General features: G+C 31.1%; 2 protein-coding genes across 2 annotated transcripts; both read left to right on the top strand.

Moving 5' to 3' along the window:
• The first annotated feature begins 8560 nt into the window (after window positions 1-8560).
• Window positions 8561-13627, top strand: LOC101223005 (polygalacturonate 4-alpha-galacturonosyltransferase). Its single transcript, XM_004153946.3, has 10 exons — window positions 8561-9138; window positions 9550-9584; window positions 9694-9753; window positions 9901-10029; window positions 10150-10213; window positions 10294-10340; window positions 10579-10913; window positions 11059-11416; window positions 12152-12739; window positions 12861-13627. The coding sequence occupies exons 1-10, from the start codon at window positions 8991-8993 to the stop codon at window positions 13134-13136; spliced, it is 2040 nt and encodes a 679-aa protein (XP_004153994.1). The 5' UTR covers window positions 8561-8990; the 3' UTR covers window positions 13137-13627.
• Window positions 13628-16761: 3134 nt separating this feature from the next.
• On the top strand, window positions 16762-18566 carry LOC101219183 (gibberellin 20 oxidase 1). Its single transcript, XM_004145004.3, has 3 exons — window positions 16762-17134; window positions 17293-17910; window positions 18007-18566. Exons 1-3 carry the CDS (start codon window positions 16925-16927, stop codon window positions 18271-18273), a joined length of 1095 nt encoding a protein of 364 aa, XP_004145052.1. The 5' UTR covers window positions 16762-16924; the 3' UTR covers window positions 18274-18566.
• The last annotated feature ends 760 nt before the right edge of the window (window positions 18567-19326 follow it).

Genomic DNA, 19326 nt, shown 5'->3' with positions numbered 1-19326 from the left:
AATTCAATATTTGATTGGGAAGGAAAATGAGTTCATTATAAGAGTTAAAACTCCTCTTATATATAGTTTAATAAATCAGCAAATAAAAAATGGCATTGAATGTGAAGGTGAATATTGAAGTTTGAATTGAATTGAGTATTGATGAGTTGGGTTTGAGGCAGAGAGATGTAGATGAAAAATAGGGATATATTTGCATGCAAATTGGTGCATAGAAAGTACGTACCAGGCTACCAATAATTATATAGTCGTTAAAAGAAGGCTGCTTTCAATATATACACTGTGTATATCTATTTGACATTGAATTATTAGGTCGAGCATAGTTATTAAAGTTGCACCATCTTGTCGTCTCCAAGTGGAGAAAGAAAGAAAGAAAGGAAGAAAGATAGATAGATTTGTATATATTTTTTTTTCTGCTATATTATATTAGATGTATTGTTATTATTATTATTAATTCAAATCATATATCTTCTTCTCTACTTGTAGCTACATCAAATTAATTATTTCATTTCCTCCTTTAATTTCTTTTTACTTCATTTAAAGCTGTGTCTGTCCTTTCAAAACCTTATCTCCCCCCTTCCTTCGCCCCTTTGTGTGGTTACCCTGTTTCTTGGGCTTTATGCTCTACTTCTTTACTCCTCATTACTCATTTCTTCTTCACTATCTGCCCAAAAAAGCACTATCAACTCTACTTGCTTTCTCCATCCTTTTCAACCGAATCATAATCTAAATCATCAAACTATATTATAAAGTTATATATATATATATATATATATATGCGGGTTGCACTTAATCCCTCGTAATTAGGTAAAGTGTAACACTCTAAGTTCGGGTGAAGGAAAATCATATTCCAATGAGAACAATTTCCTAGATGTGAAAATATGGTTATGAAAAGTTTAAAAGAATTGAACAAGATATATACCCCTTTCTCAATGACTCAATTATGAAAACTATGCTTAAGCACTTCCACTTTGAGTGATGACGCACAACGCTAAAACCACTCGTTTAAATTTTAGATTGCAGGATTGCTAAGAGATTGAATGTCAAATTTGGATTTTAAATTCAACTTGGAACCCAGCAAAGCTTTAATTTTGTTTGAGAGTCTAAATTATGCTGTATGATTATTTTTTTCTAAAAAGGAAAATGTATTAAAATTTAATAAATTAGAAACTCTATACATCAACAAAGTTAAGATGAGATAGTTGCAAATATAGCAGTTAAATTTAAAATAATTAAGTATATAACAATAATTTTAAAAATTACAAATATAACAAAGTTTGACAAAGTCTATCAATGAAGAAAATCTATCACTAACAGATCGACTATATTACAAGTATTGATATATCACTAGTAAACCATAAGATAGAAGTCTATCATTAATATACTAGAGGCATACGACAAGGTGATCCACTTTCTCCTTTCATATTCGTACTTGCCATGGATTATTTCAACAGGTTGATTCTACATGTTCAACAACAAGGTAAAATTAAAGGAGTCTGCTTCAGTAATGAATCTAACCTCACACATCTTCTCTTTGACGATGATATTCTTTTATTTGTTGAAGATAATGATGAATATATAACAAATTTTAGGAATATCATCTTTTTATTTGAAGCGGCATCTGGTCTGAATTTCAATCTATCAAAGTCCACCATATCTCCCATAAATGTCGACAACTGCAGAACTGATGTTGTGTGTAATCTTTGGGGCCTAAAATAATAGTATCTTCCAATTCCTTACCTTGGAGTTCCGTTAGGAGGAAAGCCATCTTCAGCATCATTTTGGGAGAATATCACAGCAAAAATTCATAAGAAATTGAACAACCGAAAATTCTCTTATATCTCAAAAGGGGGGAAAATGACTCTCATTAAATCCACTCTAATCAGTTTGCCCACATATCAACTATCGATATTTAAAGCTCCAGTTGGCATCTGCAAAAAAATTGAAAAATATTGGAGAGATTTCTTATGAAAGAACAAAAATGAAGACAAGCTTACCCACCTCCTTAGATGGTCCAAAGTCATTGTTCCTATTGAAAAAGGTGGTCTTGGTATACATAAAATAACAGATACCAACTTTTCCTTCTTATGCAAATGGCTATGGAGATTCCATACTGAAGCAGATCCCCTCTGGAAAAAAATTATTACGGCTAAATATAATAAGTCCTTCATTGGAGAGCTGCCTGCATATGGAAAATATACTTCTTTGAAAGCTCCTTGGAGAAATATTATCAAAGGTGTCGACTGGTATAATGCTCAGATCAAATGGACGGTAAACAATGGCGAAAATCTCTCCTTTTGGAAAGGAATTTGGTGTGAAATCAGTCCCATATACAAATATAAACCAAGGTTATTTGCCTTATCTACCATCCAAAATAGCTTCGTAAAAGACATGTGGAATTGCAACATTTTGGATTGGGACTTCAAACCAAGAAGACCCCTTCAAAATTGTGAACATCAGCAATGGAATGAAATCAAGCAACATTTCAAATCCCCAAATGACAGTAGAGGTATTGACTATCCCACTTGAAAATTGAATAATGGTAAATTCTCCATTGCTTCTGTTAAGAAAGCCTTTTCTAGCTTGAATCAAATAGATGATTTTAATATTGATGATAACACCTTTTCTCAACTTTGAAAAACCAAAATCCTCAAGAAATGTCGTTTTTTCACATGGTCTCTTTTACATTGTTGTATTAACACTTGTGACATTCTTAAGAGAAAAGTTCCAACTCTCAATATAAGTCCAAATTGGTGTTCTTTATGCAAAAGACACTCAAAGGAGATTGATCATATTTTCATTGATTGTCATACTGCCAAAATTCTATGGAACAAGCTTGAAGAACTTCTGGGATGGAAAAACCAACAACAAAATGTTGTTTCCTTATGCTCTTTCCTCTGCTCAATAAAAATAAAACAACGCAACAAACGAGGTATCATATTTTTTAATATTATAGCATCCGTGTTGTGGATCTTATGGTTGGAGAGAAATAATGGCATTTTCAAGGACAAGGAAAAATCTACCATTGATCTCTGGGAAGACATCATTTCTCTCTCGGGCTATGGGCTAGCAAATACTCTATGTTTGCAAATTATAGGGCTTCCTCTATGGCTATCAATTTAAATGTTTTCTAACTTTTTGTTGTGGGCTTAGCTCTAGCCCTTTAGCTTTTCGCACTGTAGTTTGGCTTTTGTCCTTTTCTGTAATTATATTAATTCTTCATATATTAATGAAAGTGGGAATGACGAGGGTGCTAGGGAGGTGTCCACCTAGTGGAAATGTCTGGGTGCACCTACTGCCCCAACGTATCTTTTTTTTTTTTAAAAAAATCATTAATATGCTTCACTTTTTTTAAAAAAAATAAAGTTGTATACTTACGGGTTAAGGGTTGTTTACTAGAGATACGGTGAGAATAGCAAAATTTAGTATAACAAATTGAAAAATAGTAAATCTAAAATATTAAAAATTTTGGCAAAACTGATGGTTACATAATTTTTTTGGATATTTTTTACCCGTTTATAATAAGTAGGATAATACGTGTTTTCAAATACGGCAACTAACATACAATCACATATACAATGTACATTAACTAATTTGGATTAACAAGATTCCCCTATATCCCCTAAAGATATGCCTATAATTCATAACAAATTTCAGTTTTTTAGTATTTAAATCAAAGTAATTAACATTTATTTATTTAATTCATGTTTAAAAAAAAATTTCCCTACAAAATTGCTAAAAGAATTTCAGTCATTCCTCATTCATTAGATTTCATAATATTATGAATTCAAATATTATGAAATCTAATCCCTAAAACAATGACAATCACTGCTTCATTATTTTCATATGATAATACATAGTACCTATGGTTAATAAAAAAATGGTTATAAGAATTTCAACCATTCCCAAATCATTATATTTCATAATATTTTGATTTCAAATATTACATCATGTCCTTAATAACAAACATCAATTAAGCATTTCGTACTATTTATATTTCAAGTTATTTAAAGACAATTATCAGATAATACCGAGTACATATGGTTAATAATAATTTTTAAAAAAGTTTTATCATCACTACAATCGTGCTAATTATGATTATACATCTATTTTGATTTATTTTTATTAAAAAAAATAGTTTATTGTGCCTCTTGTATCAAATAATTATTTTTCACGTTGTGTTTTTTAATTACGTTAACATTCATATTTATTTTAATTAGACGTTTTATTCCATATGTGACGTTTTATTTTCAATCATCTTTGTTATGCATGTGTAATCAAGAAGTATAATACTTGTGTTATATCTCTTTATGTAGGACAATTCACAACAAATTTGTTAGGATAATACGTACTTTACTTGTATTTGCACGATACAAACAATGAGATCAAATATCATATCATATAGAGTATTTGCAAACTTTTGAAAAATATTAACTAATTTAATATATTTTCGACACGTCTATAATTCATAACAATTTTTTTATCTTTAATATTCAAATAAAATTAACTAACATTTATTTATTTAATTCATAAAACTTATGTTTCTCCTGTTGCTAAAAGATTTTCAATTGGTCCTCTTTCCTTAGATTTCATACTATTTTGAATTCAAATATTGTTAAATCTAATCCCTAAAATAATGACATTCACTACTTCACTGTTTTTATATGATTTATATTTCAAATTATTTTTTAAAAATTTATCAGATAATGGATAGTTATTTTAATTTATATTTCAAATTGTACACTTATTTTGATTCATTTTTATTTTAAAAAATTAATTTATTGTGTATCTTTTATTCAAGAAGTGTATTTTGCAAACAACCTTCAAATTTGGCAAAAATTAATTAAATTTTCAGTTTTGTTGCTAGATTTATGCTAATGGCAAATATATATACAATATTTTTAATTTTTTTTATATTTTAAAAAATTTATTAAATAACGCATAATATATAACTTTTAGTAAAAGTTTTAACTTAAATTTTAATATATAATTTTAATAACAATTTAAATTTAAATTTTGATATATATTTTTAATAACATTTTTAATTTAAATTTTAGAATTTAATTATGCCTCCATTACATTTTTGCAATTATTTGAATCTTCTTCTTTTAAGTCTTATTAGAGAAAAGAAAATAAAGAGATTGAGAGAGACAGCCGACAAGAGATAAACACAACGTGAAAGATAATTTTTTTTATTGGAAACAAGAAAGAATAACTCAAATGAATCTTGAATGTATGAAGAACTCACCGATTTGAGGAGACGAACTCACCGATGCGTTTCTTGCTAAAATGTATATAAATTTTGAATTCTATGGTATAATTTCATGATTTTTCATCTTTATTATAATATCAACAATGCTCCCCTTTTCAACTTGAAGCTTTCGACTATGGTTGTTCGACAGGTGTAGAGCCAAACCCTTTGATTGAATGTGTTTCAATTTTGCAATTACTCATTTCAAATGAATTGTATCTTTTAGATATTGAAATAAAATTTAAATTTTGCAGACATGAGGTGAAGCTTTTCATTAATGACAAATTTTCTAATCTTTATGTTTTTTTTAGAAATTTTGTATGTAACACGTGTTATTTCAATTACAATGTATTTAAGGTTTAGGTAAATAATGGTACTTTTTATATTGGATAGGGGTATTTGAGGGATTGTTTTATTTATTTAATTTTCAATTTTTTATGTTTTGCTATTATAACAATTAAAAATTATTTTTGCAATTTTTCCAAAATAAAACTCATAATTTGCTATTATTGACATGCCTACTTACTACCCATTCACATTATAGATAAGCGTGAGAATAGTAAAATTTAATATAACAAACTTAAAAACTGCAAGTTAGAAAAATATGAAGAATTTTGGCAGAACGGTAGTTACATAGTTTTTTTGGATTTTTTTTACCTATTTATACCCTTTAAGTAGGATAATAGGCGTTTTCAGATAGTCAAATAACATAATCACATATACACTTTATTTTTGCAAACTACAATTAGTTTTAAAAAATATTAACTAATTTGGATTAACAACATTTTCCTTGTATCCCCTAAATATATGCTTATAAATCATAACAATTTTTCGAATTTTTAGTATTTAAATCAATTTAATTAACATTTATTTATTTAATTACTGTTTAATAAAGATTCCCTAAAAAATTGCTAAAAGATTTTCAACCGTTTCTTATTCATTAGATCTCATAATATTTTGAATTCAAATATTATGAAATCTAATTTTTAAAATATAGACAATAACTAATTTAATATTTTTCGTATGATTTATATTTCAAATTATTTGTATGGTTAATATAAAAAATGGTTATGAGAATTTCAACCATTCGCGAGTCATTATATTTCATCACTACAATCGAGCTAATTATGATTATACACTTATTTTAGTTGATTTTTATTAAAAAATTAATTTATTGTTCTTCTGGTATCGAATAATTATTTTTCAATTAGTTAATATTCATATTTATTTTAATTAGTAGTTTTATTTTGTTTGTGGCGTTTTATTTCCAATTATCCTTGCTAAGCATATCTGAATCAAGAAGTATAATATGTGTTTATACCTTTTATGTAGGATAATATATGTTTTACATATATAATGTATTTGCATTATACAAATAATGAGACCAAATACCATACAGATACAGTGTATTTGCAAACTCCAACCAATTTTGAAAAATATAAACTAATTTGATATTTTCGAGATTGACAAAAATTTTCCAATATTTCCTATATATATGACTATAATTCATAACCAACTTTCATATTTTTAATATTTAAATCAAATTAGTTAACATTTATTTATTTAATTCATAAAACTTATATCTATTAATATTTTTCCTAAAAAATTGAGAAATTTTGAACCATTTCTCAATCTAATCTCTAAAATAATGACAATCACTAATTTAAATTTGAATTTATTATATTTTAAACGATTTATTATATTTTATTATATACAATATTTTCAAATTTGTTAAAGCCATTTATTAAATTAGAAATAATATATATTTTTAATAACAATTTGAATTTGAATTTGAATATATATTTTTAACAACAATTTGAATTTAAAATTTAAAATTTAATTATGGTTCAATGACATTTTTGTAATTATTTGAATCTTCATATTTTAAGTTTTATTAGAGAAAAGAAAAAGAGATTGAGAGAACGAGCAACTGACTAGAGACAAATACAATGAGAGATAAATTTTTTCATGCAAAAACGAGAGGAGAATAGCTAAAATGAATCTTGAATGTATGAAGAACTTGAACAACTTACTGATTTGAGTGGACGAACTCACTAATGTATACAAGTTTTGAATTCTATGGTATAATTTCTTGATTTTATCTTTAATATAATATCAACAATGCTTTCCTTTTAAATTCTTTGATAAGTTGATGGTTCAAATGGTTTTCAAACTTTCTATAGGGTTTCGAATGAAAGAAGAAAGTAAGTGACCGAAATCTGAGGAAAAACATGATCAAATGTAGAGATTTTAAATTTTGAGCTTCCTATTAATAATTTTTTTTCTAATCTTTTTGTTTTTTTAGACATTTTTTTATGTAGCATGTATGATATTTCAATTACAATGTATTTGAGGTTTATGTGAACAATTGTATTTTACAAATTGGTCAGGGGCATTTGAGGGATTGTTTAATTTATTTATTTTTCTAATTTGTATGTTTAGCTATTTTAACCATTTAAATTTAGTTTTGCTATTGTGGTCAAAGTAAAAGTCATTCTTCTGGATGAAATTACCCGGGGACGGCCCAACGGTTTGATTGGCCTCAACTTGAAGTAGCCTAGTAAAGCTACCCATGGACAGCCCAACGGTTTGCTCGGCCTAAACTTCGAGTAGCCCATTGCAAATGCTAGCCCAACATTTTGATTGGCCGTACTATTAGCCCAGCCCAATGTAGTTTTCTATCTTAAAAACAATTAATTAACTACTACCCATTTGGCCCACTAGCCCATTACAGTTACCCATAGACAGCCCAACAGTTTGCTCGGCCGTACAATTAGCCCAGCCCAATTTAGTTGTTTCTTAAAAAACAATTAATTAAATAATACCCATTAAATTACCTGGGACGGCCCAACGGTTTACTTGGCCTCAACTTGAAGAAGCCCATTAGAGCTACCCATGGGCAGCCCAACGGTTTGGTTGGCGTGAACTTGGAGTAGCCAATTGCAAATGCTAGCCCAACATATTGATTGGCCGTACAATTAGTCCAGCCCAATTTAGTTTTTTTCTTAATTAATCTCATATGTTAGCTTACCTCACAGAGACCCAAATTCCAAACTAAGGATGGATGGAAATGAATTTAATTTTTTTTTCCTTTACAATTTCATCATGTTTTATTGGATTTAGAATAAAAGATATGTAAAATTTTACCATTTCATTGGGAACTAAATGTGTAATTTAAAAACCTTAAGGTAAGTAAAAGAGAAGGGGAGCCAGTTGGAGTCCATCTAGGTTAGAAACGACGTCGGATTGTTCCCTACTATGTACTACCGCAAACGATCTTTTCTCACAGAGAGAAGAAACGAAGGAAAAATAATTAAATTTTAATAATAAACACAGAGAAAAGAGAGAGAAAAAAAAAAAAAGAAAGAAAGAAAGAAGAAGAAAGAAGAAAGAAGAAGGAGAGCTCAATTAGCTAAATCTTCAAATTCAGATCACTCCACATTTCTTGTTTTCCTTAGGGCTTCGAAGTTTTGAGTTTTCTAATGGAAGATTTCTCTCGATTTTACTGATTTCCTTTTGCATTTGTTTCGCCACTTTTTTCCTTTTTTGTTTTCTCAGATCTCACTCTCTTTCAGTGCCGTGGTTTAATGAATTTCGACTACCATTTTAGGGGGTTACCGACAATTGTGTAATTTATCAAGATCTTTCATAATTTCGGTTTCTGACTCCTTCCCTTTATTCTTTCTGATTGGATCCTGCCCCACGCCGTGGTTTCGGTGATTTGAAGGCATCTCGATTGCCTATGGCATCCAAGAGGGGACTCTTGTCCGCTACTGCTGCCCAGAGGGCTAGAGCTGGTGGCGGATCTCGAATTCCTCTTCTACTTGTTATTTTCTTCTTCTTTCTCTCCCCTGTGCTTTTCTTCTTCGGCCGAGGTTTTCGTGCTGCAGGTTAGCTTCCTTGTTTTTTCTATCTAGATTTGTTTGTTGTTTTTGCAAATTTGCAATGTAGGTGTTTTCAGATCTCATTTTATCCAACGCAAAGATTATAAGTCATAAACACATAGGAGCTTTGATGCCGCCGACACATTTTTTTCTTACTAGGGCTCTCTATTATTTGGAACTGGATGGATGCGTTGTATTGATTTCACCTTACGAAATTTAATTACCGGTTATTTAAGTGATTAAACTAGACTGGTCATGATAAATGTTTGTCGGTGGATTGGTTGCTTATTGTACTGGGGAAATATTCGCATAGTTAGAACATAAATATGGACGTTAGAATTTGTCAGTTTTAGTTGACCTTACAACGGTTAGCGGAAGTGTGTCTTTGAGTTGATGGGTTGGTTTATATTTTTGCAGATCTTGAAATTATTTCGAGTGGATCGGGTCACCAGGTTAGTATCAATTTGGTTGTTTTCTCCCCTCTTTAATTCGTAGGGGGTCGTAGGCTGTGGTTCACGATGCTTTTATAGTTATCCTAAGACATATTACTTGAGAGTGCAGGATGTTGGATGGAGAGAAAGGATAGCATTGCATCAATTCAAGTCTCTTTTCTCTAAAGAGGCAAGTGCTTTCTGATTTAGATTGGTTGTGTGTGCCTGACCTGATTATTGCTATCTGACAGTTTTATTCATTAGTTTCTAGAGAAAAAACTTAGTTTCCCCTTTTGCCGCACAATCTGAGGAAAAGATTGCCGATTCCATATTTCAGGTCATTGATGTGATTGCTGCTAGCACAAATGATATGGGTCCCTATAGTCTTGACCATTTTCGAAAAAATAATTTTTCAGCTTCATGGAAAATAAATGGTCAAGAGGTTACAGTTGATGGTATTTCTGAGGTTGGTTTGGCCTTTCCTAGCCTCTTATGTATCTACGATGTGGTGCATTCTTCTTGTTTTACATTTTCCCTTCTTGTCCTGATCATTCCTCTATGCTTTGTTTTGTTGACTGGTTTGTAGAGAAACCGAATGGTTGTTGATCTTGGAAAAGAAAAACCTGACAGTGAAGAGGTCAAACTTATGGGTGGGTATTTGAAGTCTTTTATGTGGTGTATTTGTTTTGTTTTGTTTTTCTCTCTCTATTGATTCAGTTATGTTCTGCAGATGACAGTTCCCAATCTACGGATAGTCCTACAAAACAAGCGAGGAGGGTAACTATCAATCTTAAATAATTTGGGTTTCATAATTTCTTTGATTTTTCAGTTTGAAAACCAGTATTAAGTTTACATTAATAAAACAATAAGAAAAAGATACTTTGTCTTAGTTTTTTGGTGAGTGTTGTTGTATCAATCTATTATATCATATTTCAAACAAAAATATTGTACTCCTGTGAAGTATATCTGTTACATTTACCTCGGGCTTTATACTTAAGTTTAGCTACATGTGCAGCAACTTCGAGAAAAAAAACGTGAAAAGCGTGCTGCTCAGTTGCTTCAACAGGACGATGACATTCTGATAAAACTTGAGAATGCTGCTATTGAACGATCAAAATCAGTTGATACCTCAGTTCTAGGTAAATACAGTATATGGAGGAAAGAAAATGAGAATGAGAACACTGATGCAACTGTACGCTTGATGCGGGACCAAATGATCATGGCAAGGGCATACCTGGGTATTGCAAAGATGAAGAATAAGCTTGACCTGTACCGTGAACTCCAGACACGTTTGAAAGAGAGCCAACGTGCCTTAGGTGAGGCAAGTACTGATGCAGATCTGAATCGAAGGTAGCATAGTCCTCTCACTCTCTCTCTCCTTGTTTTGAGAGAATTGTAACTCAAAGATATTTTTTTTATAGTCATCTGAATCTCTTACTGTTTTCTACATGTGGTTTTGGAAGTATCATTTGTCGTATGTATATTTTGCTTGCAGTGCCCCTGATAAAATAAAATCCATGGGCCAAATTTTGTCGAAAGCAAAAGAGCAATTATATGACTGCAAGTTGGTAACAGGAAAGTTAAGGGCAATGCTCCAATCCGCTGATGAAGAAGTCAGAGGCTTGAAAAAGCAAAGCACATTTCTCAGTCAGTTGGCTGCCAAGACCATACCTAATGGAATTCACTGCTTATCCTTGCGTCTAACTATTGACTACCACCTTCTTCCTCTGGAGAAAAGAAAATTTCCTAGAAGTGAAAATTTGGAAAATCCAAATCTTTATCATTATGCCCTCTTTTCAGACAATGTCTTGGCTGCCTCAGTTGTCGTCAATTCAACCATTATGAATGCCAAGGTATTTGAACTGCTCTAGCACCTGAAGATTTTTGTGAGTTTGTTTTCACAAGAATGGGTGTTGACAAGCATAGTTTTTTATTTACATTCTAAATTCCATACGTGCATAAAAGTTTGTTTTTTTGATAATTTATAGTCCTTGTTTTAATAAAATAAAAATCTATGTTTAAATCTGACTTTGTTCTTTGCTTGGATGGTTTTCAATTTGGTTTTATAAACTCTAAAACATGCTTTTTTCTACAACTTTGCATTGAAACCTTGTACTTTATTTTAACTTGTTTCCCATTACTCTTTGTCTCCATAGATATATGCCCGAAGTTGCATAGCAAGTGTAGTGTTGGATTTTGAAATGAACCTAGCTTTTGTTAAATGATTAATGAAATATTGTAATAAGAATTAAAATGGTTTTTGTAATGCATTGCTTAGTCACTAAATTAGAATATTTTATTGTTAAATGGCTAAAGTATAGCATTTTAAAGTCCAAGAACCACAGTAGAAAAAGTATAAAAATTCAATAATTAAAAAGGATTTCAACCAAAAATCTCTTCCAATCCTTTCAATGTTTTTGTTACTGCAACCCGAATGTATTTGCAAGTATTTTCCTTTCAATATTTAACTTTTTGCATCTGTTGGATGCCAAGGGCAAACTAATACTTCCAAATCATGTATTTGCAAGTTTTTTCCTTCTTCATTCTGTTGTTCCTGACTAGATTATGTATTGTTGGATTTATTGTAGGATCCTTCGAAACATGTATTCCATCTTGTTACAGATAAGCTTAATTTTGGTGCCATGAACATGTGGTTCCTGTCTAATCCTCCTGGAAAAGCCACAATCCATGTTGAAAATGTTGATGAATTTAAATGGCTAAATTCGTCTTACTGTCCAGTATTACGTCAACTTGAATCTGCTGCAATGAAAGAATACTATTTCAAGGCTGGACACCCTACCACTCTTTCATCTGGTGCATCAAATCTTAAGTACAGAAATCCAAAGTATCTTTCTATGCTTAATCATCTGAGGTTCTATCTTCCTCAGGTGTATCCCAAGTTGGAAAAGATTCTCTTTCTGGATGATGACATTGTTGTCCAGAAAGACCTGACTGGATTATGGGATGTGGATCTCCATGGCAAAGTTAATGGTGCAGTTGAAACCTGTGGTGAGAGTTTTCACCGTTTTGATAAATATCTTAACTTCTCCAATCCTCACATTGCAAGAAAATTTGATCCCAATGCATGTGGGTGGGCTTATGGGATGAATATGTTCGACTTGAAGGAGTGGAAAAAGAGAGACATTACTGGCATATATCATAAGTGGCAAAACTTGGTCAGTTTTCAAATCTATCTATTGAGTTTTTTTTATCAATGTTTAATCAAGGCTCACTTTATGTATATTTCCTCATCAAACTGATTCAAATGCTCATTTTTCCCCTTGCATATGGTGTCAGAATGAAGAAAGGTTACTCTGGAAGCTAGGAACACTACCTCCAGGTTTGATTACTTTTTATGGACTGACCCATCCACTTGACAAGTCGTGGCATGTGCTTGGTTTGGGTTACAATCCAAGCATCGACAAGTCTGAGATAGATAATGCTGCAGTCATACACTACAATGGAAACATGAAGCCTTGGCTGGAATTAGCTATGACAAAGTATCGTGGTTATTGGACCAAGTATATCAAATACAATCATCCTTACCTTCGCCAATGCAAGTTAAATGAATGAGGCTGGTTTTAAAGCACTCTAAAATATCAAACGAGGGATCTCTATCTCTCCTGCTTGAGAGTTACGCTGCTATATCTCGCTGATACACATTTGTTGGTTCCCACATTAGATTGGGGGGGCTGGGGAATGTCCTTAACATGTTTTACTATGCCCCTCTTTCCTCTTTCTCTCTTTTATAATTCATTCCATTCATTCCCATTCTCGTACCCTCTGGTACAAGATATGATATTCATTCCCTTGTTAACATGTAAATCCATTACTTGTATTTTGCTTTTAGCCAAGCTTGAATTGGATTAGGAAGTCCATGCCAACTGGCTGTAATTTTGGACAACAGACGATTTGTTTCTTTAAATCCAAAATCTTTATGGTATAAGTTATAGATTCAGAAGTTTATGAGCTGTTTGGGTAAGTGGTGACTGGATACTTTGTTATTGACATTGAAGCATCAGCTCTAGAATTTAAACTCAAATTATCTACTTCGTTACTCCAAATAATAGCTTACATCAGTTTTCTTAAATCATTTTGCTCTCCCCATGTTCTGTTCTCTAGAATTACAGAGAAGATGTAAAGAAAGCTAGAAGTTCTTCCAAATTAATAAATGGTTAATCTTGATTGATTGTGTTTTCGATTGTTTCATCAGTAGTAGATTGAATGTTCTGTCTGTATGTTTATTTTAAAGATTCATTTTCTTCTGGTCCATCTGGAAAAGTTTCTTATGATTAACTACAAATTTGTTGAGATTCTGTGGGGTGCACAGGTGGGCTGGTCGTCCATATTGGAATCTTCTATCTTTATCTTTTCTTTCTTTGTTTAGTCTGTAAATTGCCATTGATCGACAGATTTACATCTGCTTTTAAGTTGATTTGCTTTTCATTAAAGGTATCGGACAACTCCTGCTATCAACAAAATGCAATGGTAATGTCGATTTGTGGTGAAAGATACCCTGAATTGACCTCTTCATGCCACTTAAGAGGTGATTAACCCTTCATTATCTTATCTTAAGACATGACTAATCAACACCATTTAATTTTGTTATTATTAGGAGGTGCCAGAATCCACTGATTAGTGGGTTTTTAAAGCCTTTACTTTGGTATAGCTACCTTCTTTGTAATTGCTCTGCCTTTTTCCTTAATTAATTTCCTAAAGAACCTCACTTTTTTGTATGTGATATTGCTTGTTTATTTGCAACTAATTGATCGAAAATCTTAGGTTTTAGTCGCATCTTCTTAAGCATTGCCTTATTAGTAATTAAGCAGAGAATTCTACAAATATATTCTTTGGAATTGATTCAATAGGGTCCATTAGATTGGTGTATTAGATTTTACTTGGATAGTTGAGAATTGAAATTTATCGGGGACGAAAATGTATGAGACTAGGTGAGAAATGGTATAAGTTGTATGCTCATGGAGAATTTTGATATGCTTTGCTTTGTTTCTTTATATAGAAAAAGGTTGGTTTTGGAATATGTTGAGAAATCCATAGGAAGTCAAGGAATTTGGGATGGTGTTGAAAAGGAAAAAGGTTGGTATTGTGCTGGTTGGACCAATTAAATTTGAACAAGGTGGGATTGAGGTAGTGATGCCTAAAAAAAAAGGCAAAGGGGGATGAGGAATGGATAGAAGTAACATGAGGTTTTATAAGTTCAACCTCATACAAGATGGGATTGGTGTCCTAAAAGAAGCCATTTCATGTGTGGGGGTGGGGGGGTATGGTTCTAAATTGGGAATCCGAAATTCTCCACCATCGCATGTGGGATGGGACTCCAATCTTATGTTGTAATTCCTTCACAACTACTGCCTATTGGTAGTTCTACTTGATAAGGTTGTCTCTTAGAGAGAGAGAGTAAGAGAGAAAAAAAAATGACAACTTTTGACGATCAAAATGATTTCGATTATTTGATTAATTGAAGGTTTATTTTCAAATATAGCTAAACGAACTTCAATAATTACAAAATATCATAGTATATTCACGATAGATTAAGATACTTTTAAAAATATTCGTTTAAAACAATTTTCTTTCCTTGAAAATACTTTTTTTAGCTTAGGTATTTGGAGTTCTCTAAATTGAAGTTGGTGGGTTGTGTTATGTTTGAGGGTTCAACTATAATTTTCATATTTTCAATTATTATAAACTACAATATCATTATTTTAAATTTTTCTTTGTAATAGTATTTAATATTTGTATTCATGATAAAATAATATCCACCACGAACACAAACTATACTATAGATTATTATAACACAAATTAGAGTAACCAATCTAAGACCCTAAACTCTCCCATGTGACTTTCCATCTTGATCCTTAAACACTTGGACTATTAGAATAGCTTTAACTAGAATGTACTTAACAGCTCAAGGTCAGACCATAAAATTGTTATAAAGCATGAACCTTTCAAAAGATAGGAGACAACTAGAATTCAAACAGTTCCCAACTCTAAAACATGAACCGTTGTATGTAGAAAAAAAGGAAAGGAAAGCAAACATTAATTGGGTAATTTAAATAACATTCAAATCACTATCTCTAGATCTGAAATTAGAATCTTAGCTGATCGGGTGGGGCATTAGTATTAAAAAAAACAGCAATTTTCTCTTTTCTGTTTCTTTATTATATTTAACTAATCTACTTTAAAGGGTGCATTTGATGTCTGATTTCTTAAATACTATATAAATGGCTTATTAATTTCCTTTTTCTTTTCTGATGATAAAATTTTTGTTAGATATGATAAGTTAATTATGGTATAAAAGCGTGGTTCAATTCCTCTCATCCGAAAAAAAAAAAGTATAATTTGCTTGAACTATTGGGATTTTTTTTGTTGTTAAATAGTAATGTTCATGTGAGTTTTAATAATATATCGCGATGGGTTAATTAATAAATGATGATGATACCAAAGTAATGAAAATATTAGTTAGATAATTTGGAATAATTAATGAGATGAACACCTTCATTCCATATTTAGAAAAGACAATGAAATATTTAATTATAAAGTACATTTGTCCATCATGTTTATAATATTTCTTGAAATACAGAAAGAAAAACAAAACGGTACATGCCCAAACATTATTATTATTGTTGATGTTGTTGTTATTATTATTATTATTATTTGCTTCTTATATGAATTTAATTCATGATCTTTTTTCCAAACTGTCCTTTAAGTATAAATATATTAAGTAAATTCAATTTAAACAAAATCAAAACCCATAGCTTTTCTTGTCTCATCTACATTACAACGATATATATATTTAAAAGAAAAATAAAAAGAAAAGTAAGATAGATACAAGAGAGGTTTAATATATTGGGAAAAAAATTATAACATAACATTACAACTTGAAGTAAAATTCACAATCATGCAGCAGATATGTATATATATATATATAAAGAAACAGTTTTTGTTTTGATACCAAAGAATAATTAGGTGATAAAAGAAAGGTTTAGTGTGTGTGTGTGTGTGTTATAATTAAAGTAAAAAAAAATGGAAAGAGAGAAATAATAAGAAAGAGTATAATTAATGTGTAATAGAGTATTTGGTATATCAATTGCATGCAACCAACAAACAAACACAGACATTGAAAGATAAATAGGAAAAGAAAATAGGAATGACGCAACAGTACTCTACAATGACGGACAGATTCCATTCCACTTCTCGACTTCTCCAATGCTTAATCCTTCTTTTGGCTTTTCTCTTTTTCTCTTTTAAATTCTCCACTTCCCTTCTCTCATTTTCCCATCCCTTTTTCCCCTCATTATTATTCACTTTTCCCTCCTGATTAAAAAAAAAAAAAAAAAAAAACCATGCCAACTCTTGACGATCTTAATTTTCATAACAATAATATAATTCCTTCTAATTCTCCCAACTCCATAATCCCACCTCAATTCATCTGGCCCGACCACGAGAAGCCGACTCTCAACTTACCTGACCTTCACGTGCCTCCTATCGACTTGCTCAACTCGGTCTCTGGCGACCCAGTTGCCCTCTCAGAGACGTGTCATCTCCTAGATCAGGTATATTATTATAATTATTAGTTAAGATATATATGCATATGCATATGCATGTGTTTGTTAATTATATGTATAGATATATACACATACATATATATATATATATATATATATATATATATATATAGTTGACGTTTTAACGAAGGGAGGAAGGAGTACAGGTTTGTCGTAAGCATGGTTTCTTTATCGTGGTGAATCATGGGGTGGATGCGGAGCTGATCGCAAAGGCACACGAGTACATGGAGTTGTTCTTTGGGATGAAAGTGGAGGAGAAACAACGAGCTGAGAGGAAAGTAGGTGAGCATTGTGGATATGCAAACAGCTTTGTTGGGAGATTCTCATGTAAACTTCCATGGAAGGAAACTCTGTCTTTCACATACTCAGCTGATTGCAATCATGATGTTGTTGAAGATTACTTTGTGAATGCTTTGGGAGAGGATTGGAGAAATGTTGGGAAGTTATACCAACAATATTGTGAAGCCATGAGTAAGGTTTCACTCACAATAATGGAGCTTTTAGGGTTGAGTTTGGGAGTTGGAAGACAATATTTTAGAGATTTCTTTCAACGAAATGAATCCATAATGAGATTAAATTATTACCCAAAGTGCCAAAGTCCGGAACAAACACTTGGAACTGGCCCTCATTGTGATCCAACTTCATTGACTATCCTTCACCAACATGATCATGTTCATGGCCTCCAAGTTTTTGTTGATCAACAATGGCATTACATTCCTCCAAACCCTCAAGCATTCGTTGTCAACATAGGCGACACCTTCACCGTACGTAAGACATATATGTATATATTTATATTTAATTTAATTTTAGTTTTAGCTTTGAAACATTTACGCAAGGTGTGAATGACTAACCATATGCAGGCATTATCGAACGGGATGTACAAGAGTTGCTTGCATAGAGCAGTGGTGAATGAAGAAGCAGTGAGGAAATCGTTAGCATTTTTTTTGTGTCCAAATGAAGAGAAAGTAGTGAGGCCACCAGGGTGTTTGGTTGATGAGAAAAATCCAAGGATTTTGCAAGATTTTAGATGGCCAACTTTTCTTCGTTTTTCTCAGAAACATTATAGAGCTGATGATAAAACACTACTTGCCTTTTCCAATTGGCTCTACCAACAAACCACACTTTAATTTTCCACTTCCACCACTCGTTAATAATAAATAAATAAAAGTAATTTGGATTATTATTATTCTACTTAATTACAAAGTACACGTACTCTCAATCCCAAATGATTATGTTACATATATCATGATTAATTAACCCTCTTAATCTTCTTAGTTATAGCTTCTCTCTCCCTTTGTAAATTCATCACCCCCATGTACTATAACGTTAGTGAAGTTTGAGGGAGGATACATGTGGTCTGTAAATTGTATCTCTATATAAATAAATAAATAAACAAAACATATGTTTTAACTTTTCCACTTCATGTACTATAGCTTAATTGAACTATGATCATTTTCACATCCATTCTTTTTTGTTTTCCTTATCTCAACCTCGTAAACTTTGTCCCCTCAATAATTATAAATGACTTATTTTAAACACAATGTAATTCAAGTGTTAAAAACTAAACTTGTAAACCATTGTAATTTTTCTCAAAAATATATATAATATATATATATATATATAAACCAGATTATAATTAACAATGTAATCTTTATCAACTAGATTTGAATTTGAATTTGTGATGAGTAATTTATGTTTACTTAAATATATATTTAGTAGTACTCATTGTGAGGTGAGTAGTCAATTTTGCTAAATTTTATAGTTTTATGTCTTAAAGGGTTCTAATTAAGATTATATATGTAAGTGGTAGACACTAAAATAATAATTTGCATTTACATTTTAAGAATTGAATTTCTATTAAAAATAAAATTGATTGTGAGATAGATCAACAAAAATGTCTCTATCTTTTAGCTTACGAACCATCCAAACACAACCGTTATATAACTTTTCTTATGACAACTAATATTTATCTTTTAAAATTGTGGATGAAATGATATATCTAATATTAATGTTTATAATTGTGTGCAGATATACTAAAATCAGTGTTATTATTGGTACATATAATTCATAATTTTGGAAGTGTAACAATTATATTATTCTATACTACTTGATTTGCTCATCAATCTTTTTCATGCGACAGTGACTTTTATCTATTGCATTATTATATATATATAATTCAT

Source organism: Cucumis sativus, chromosome 6, assembly GCF_000004075.3.
Source record: "Cucumis sativus cultivar 9930 chromosome 6, Cucumber_9930_V3, whole genome shotgun sequence".
Taxonomy (NCBI): Eukaryota; Viridiplantae; Streptophyta; class Magnoliopsida; order Cucurbitales; family Cucurbitaceae; genus Cucumis; species Cucumis sativus.
This window is presented reverse-complemented; position numbering and strand designations above follow the sequence as displayed.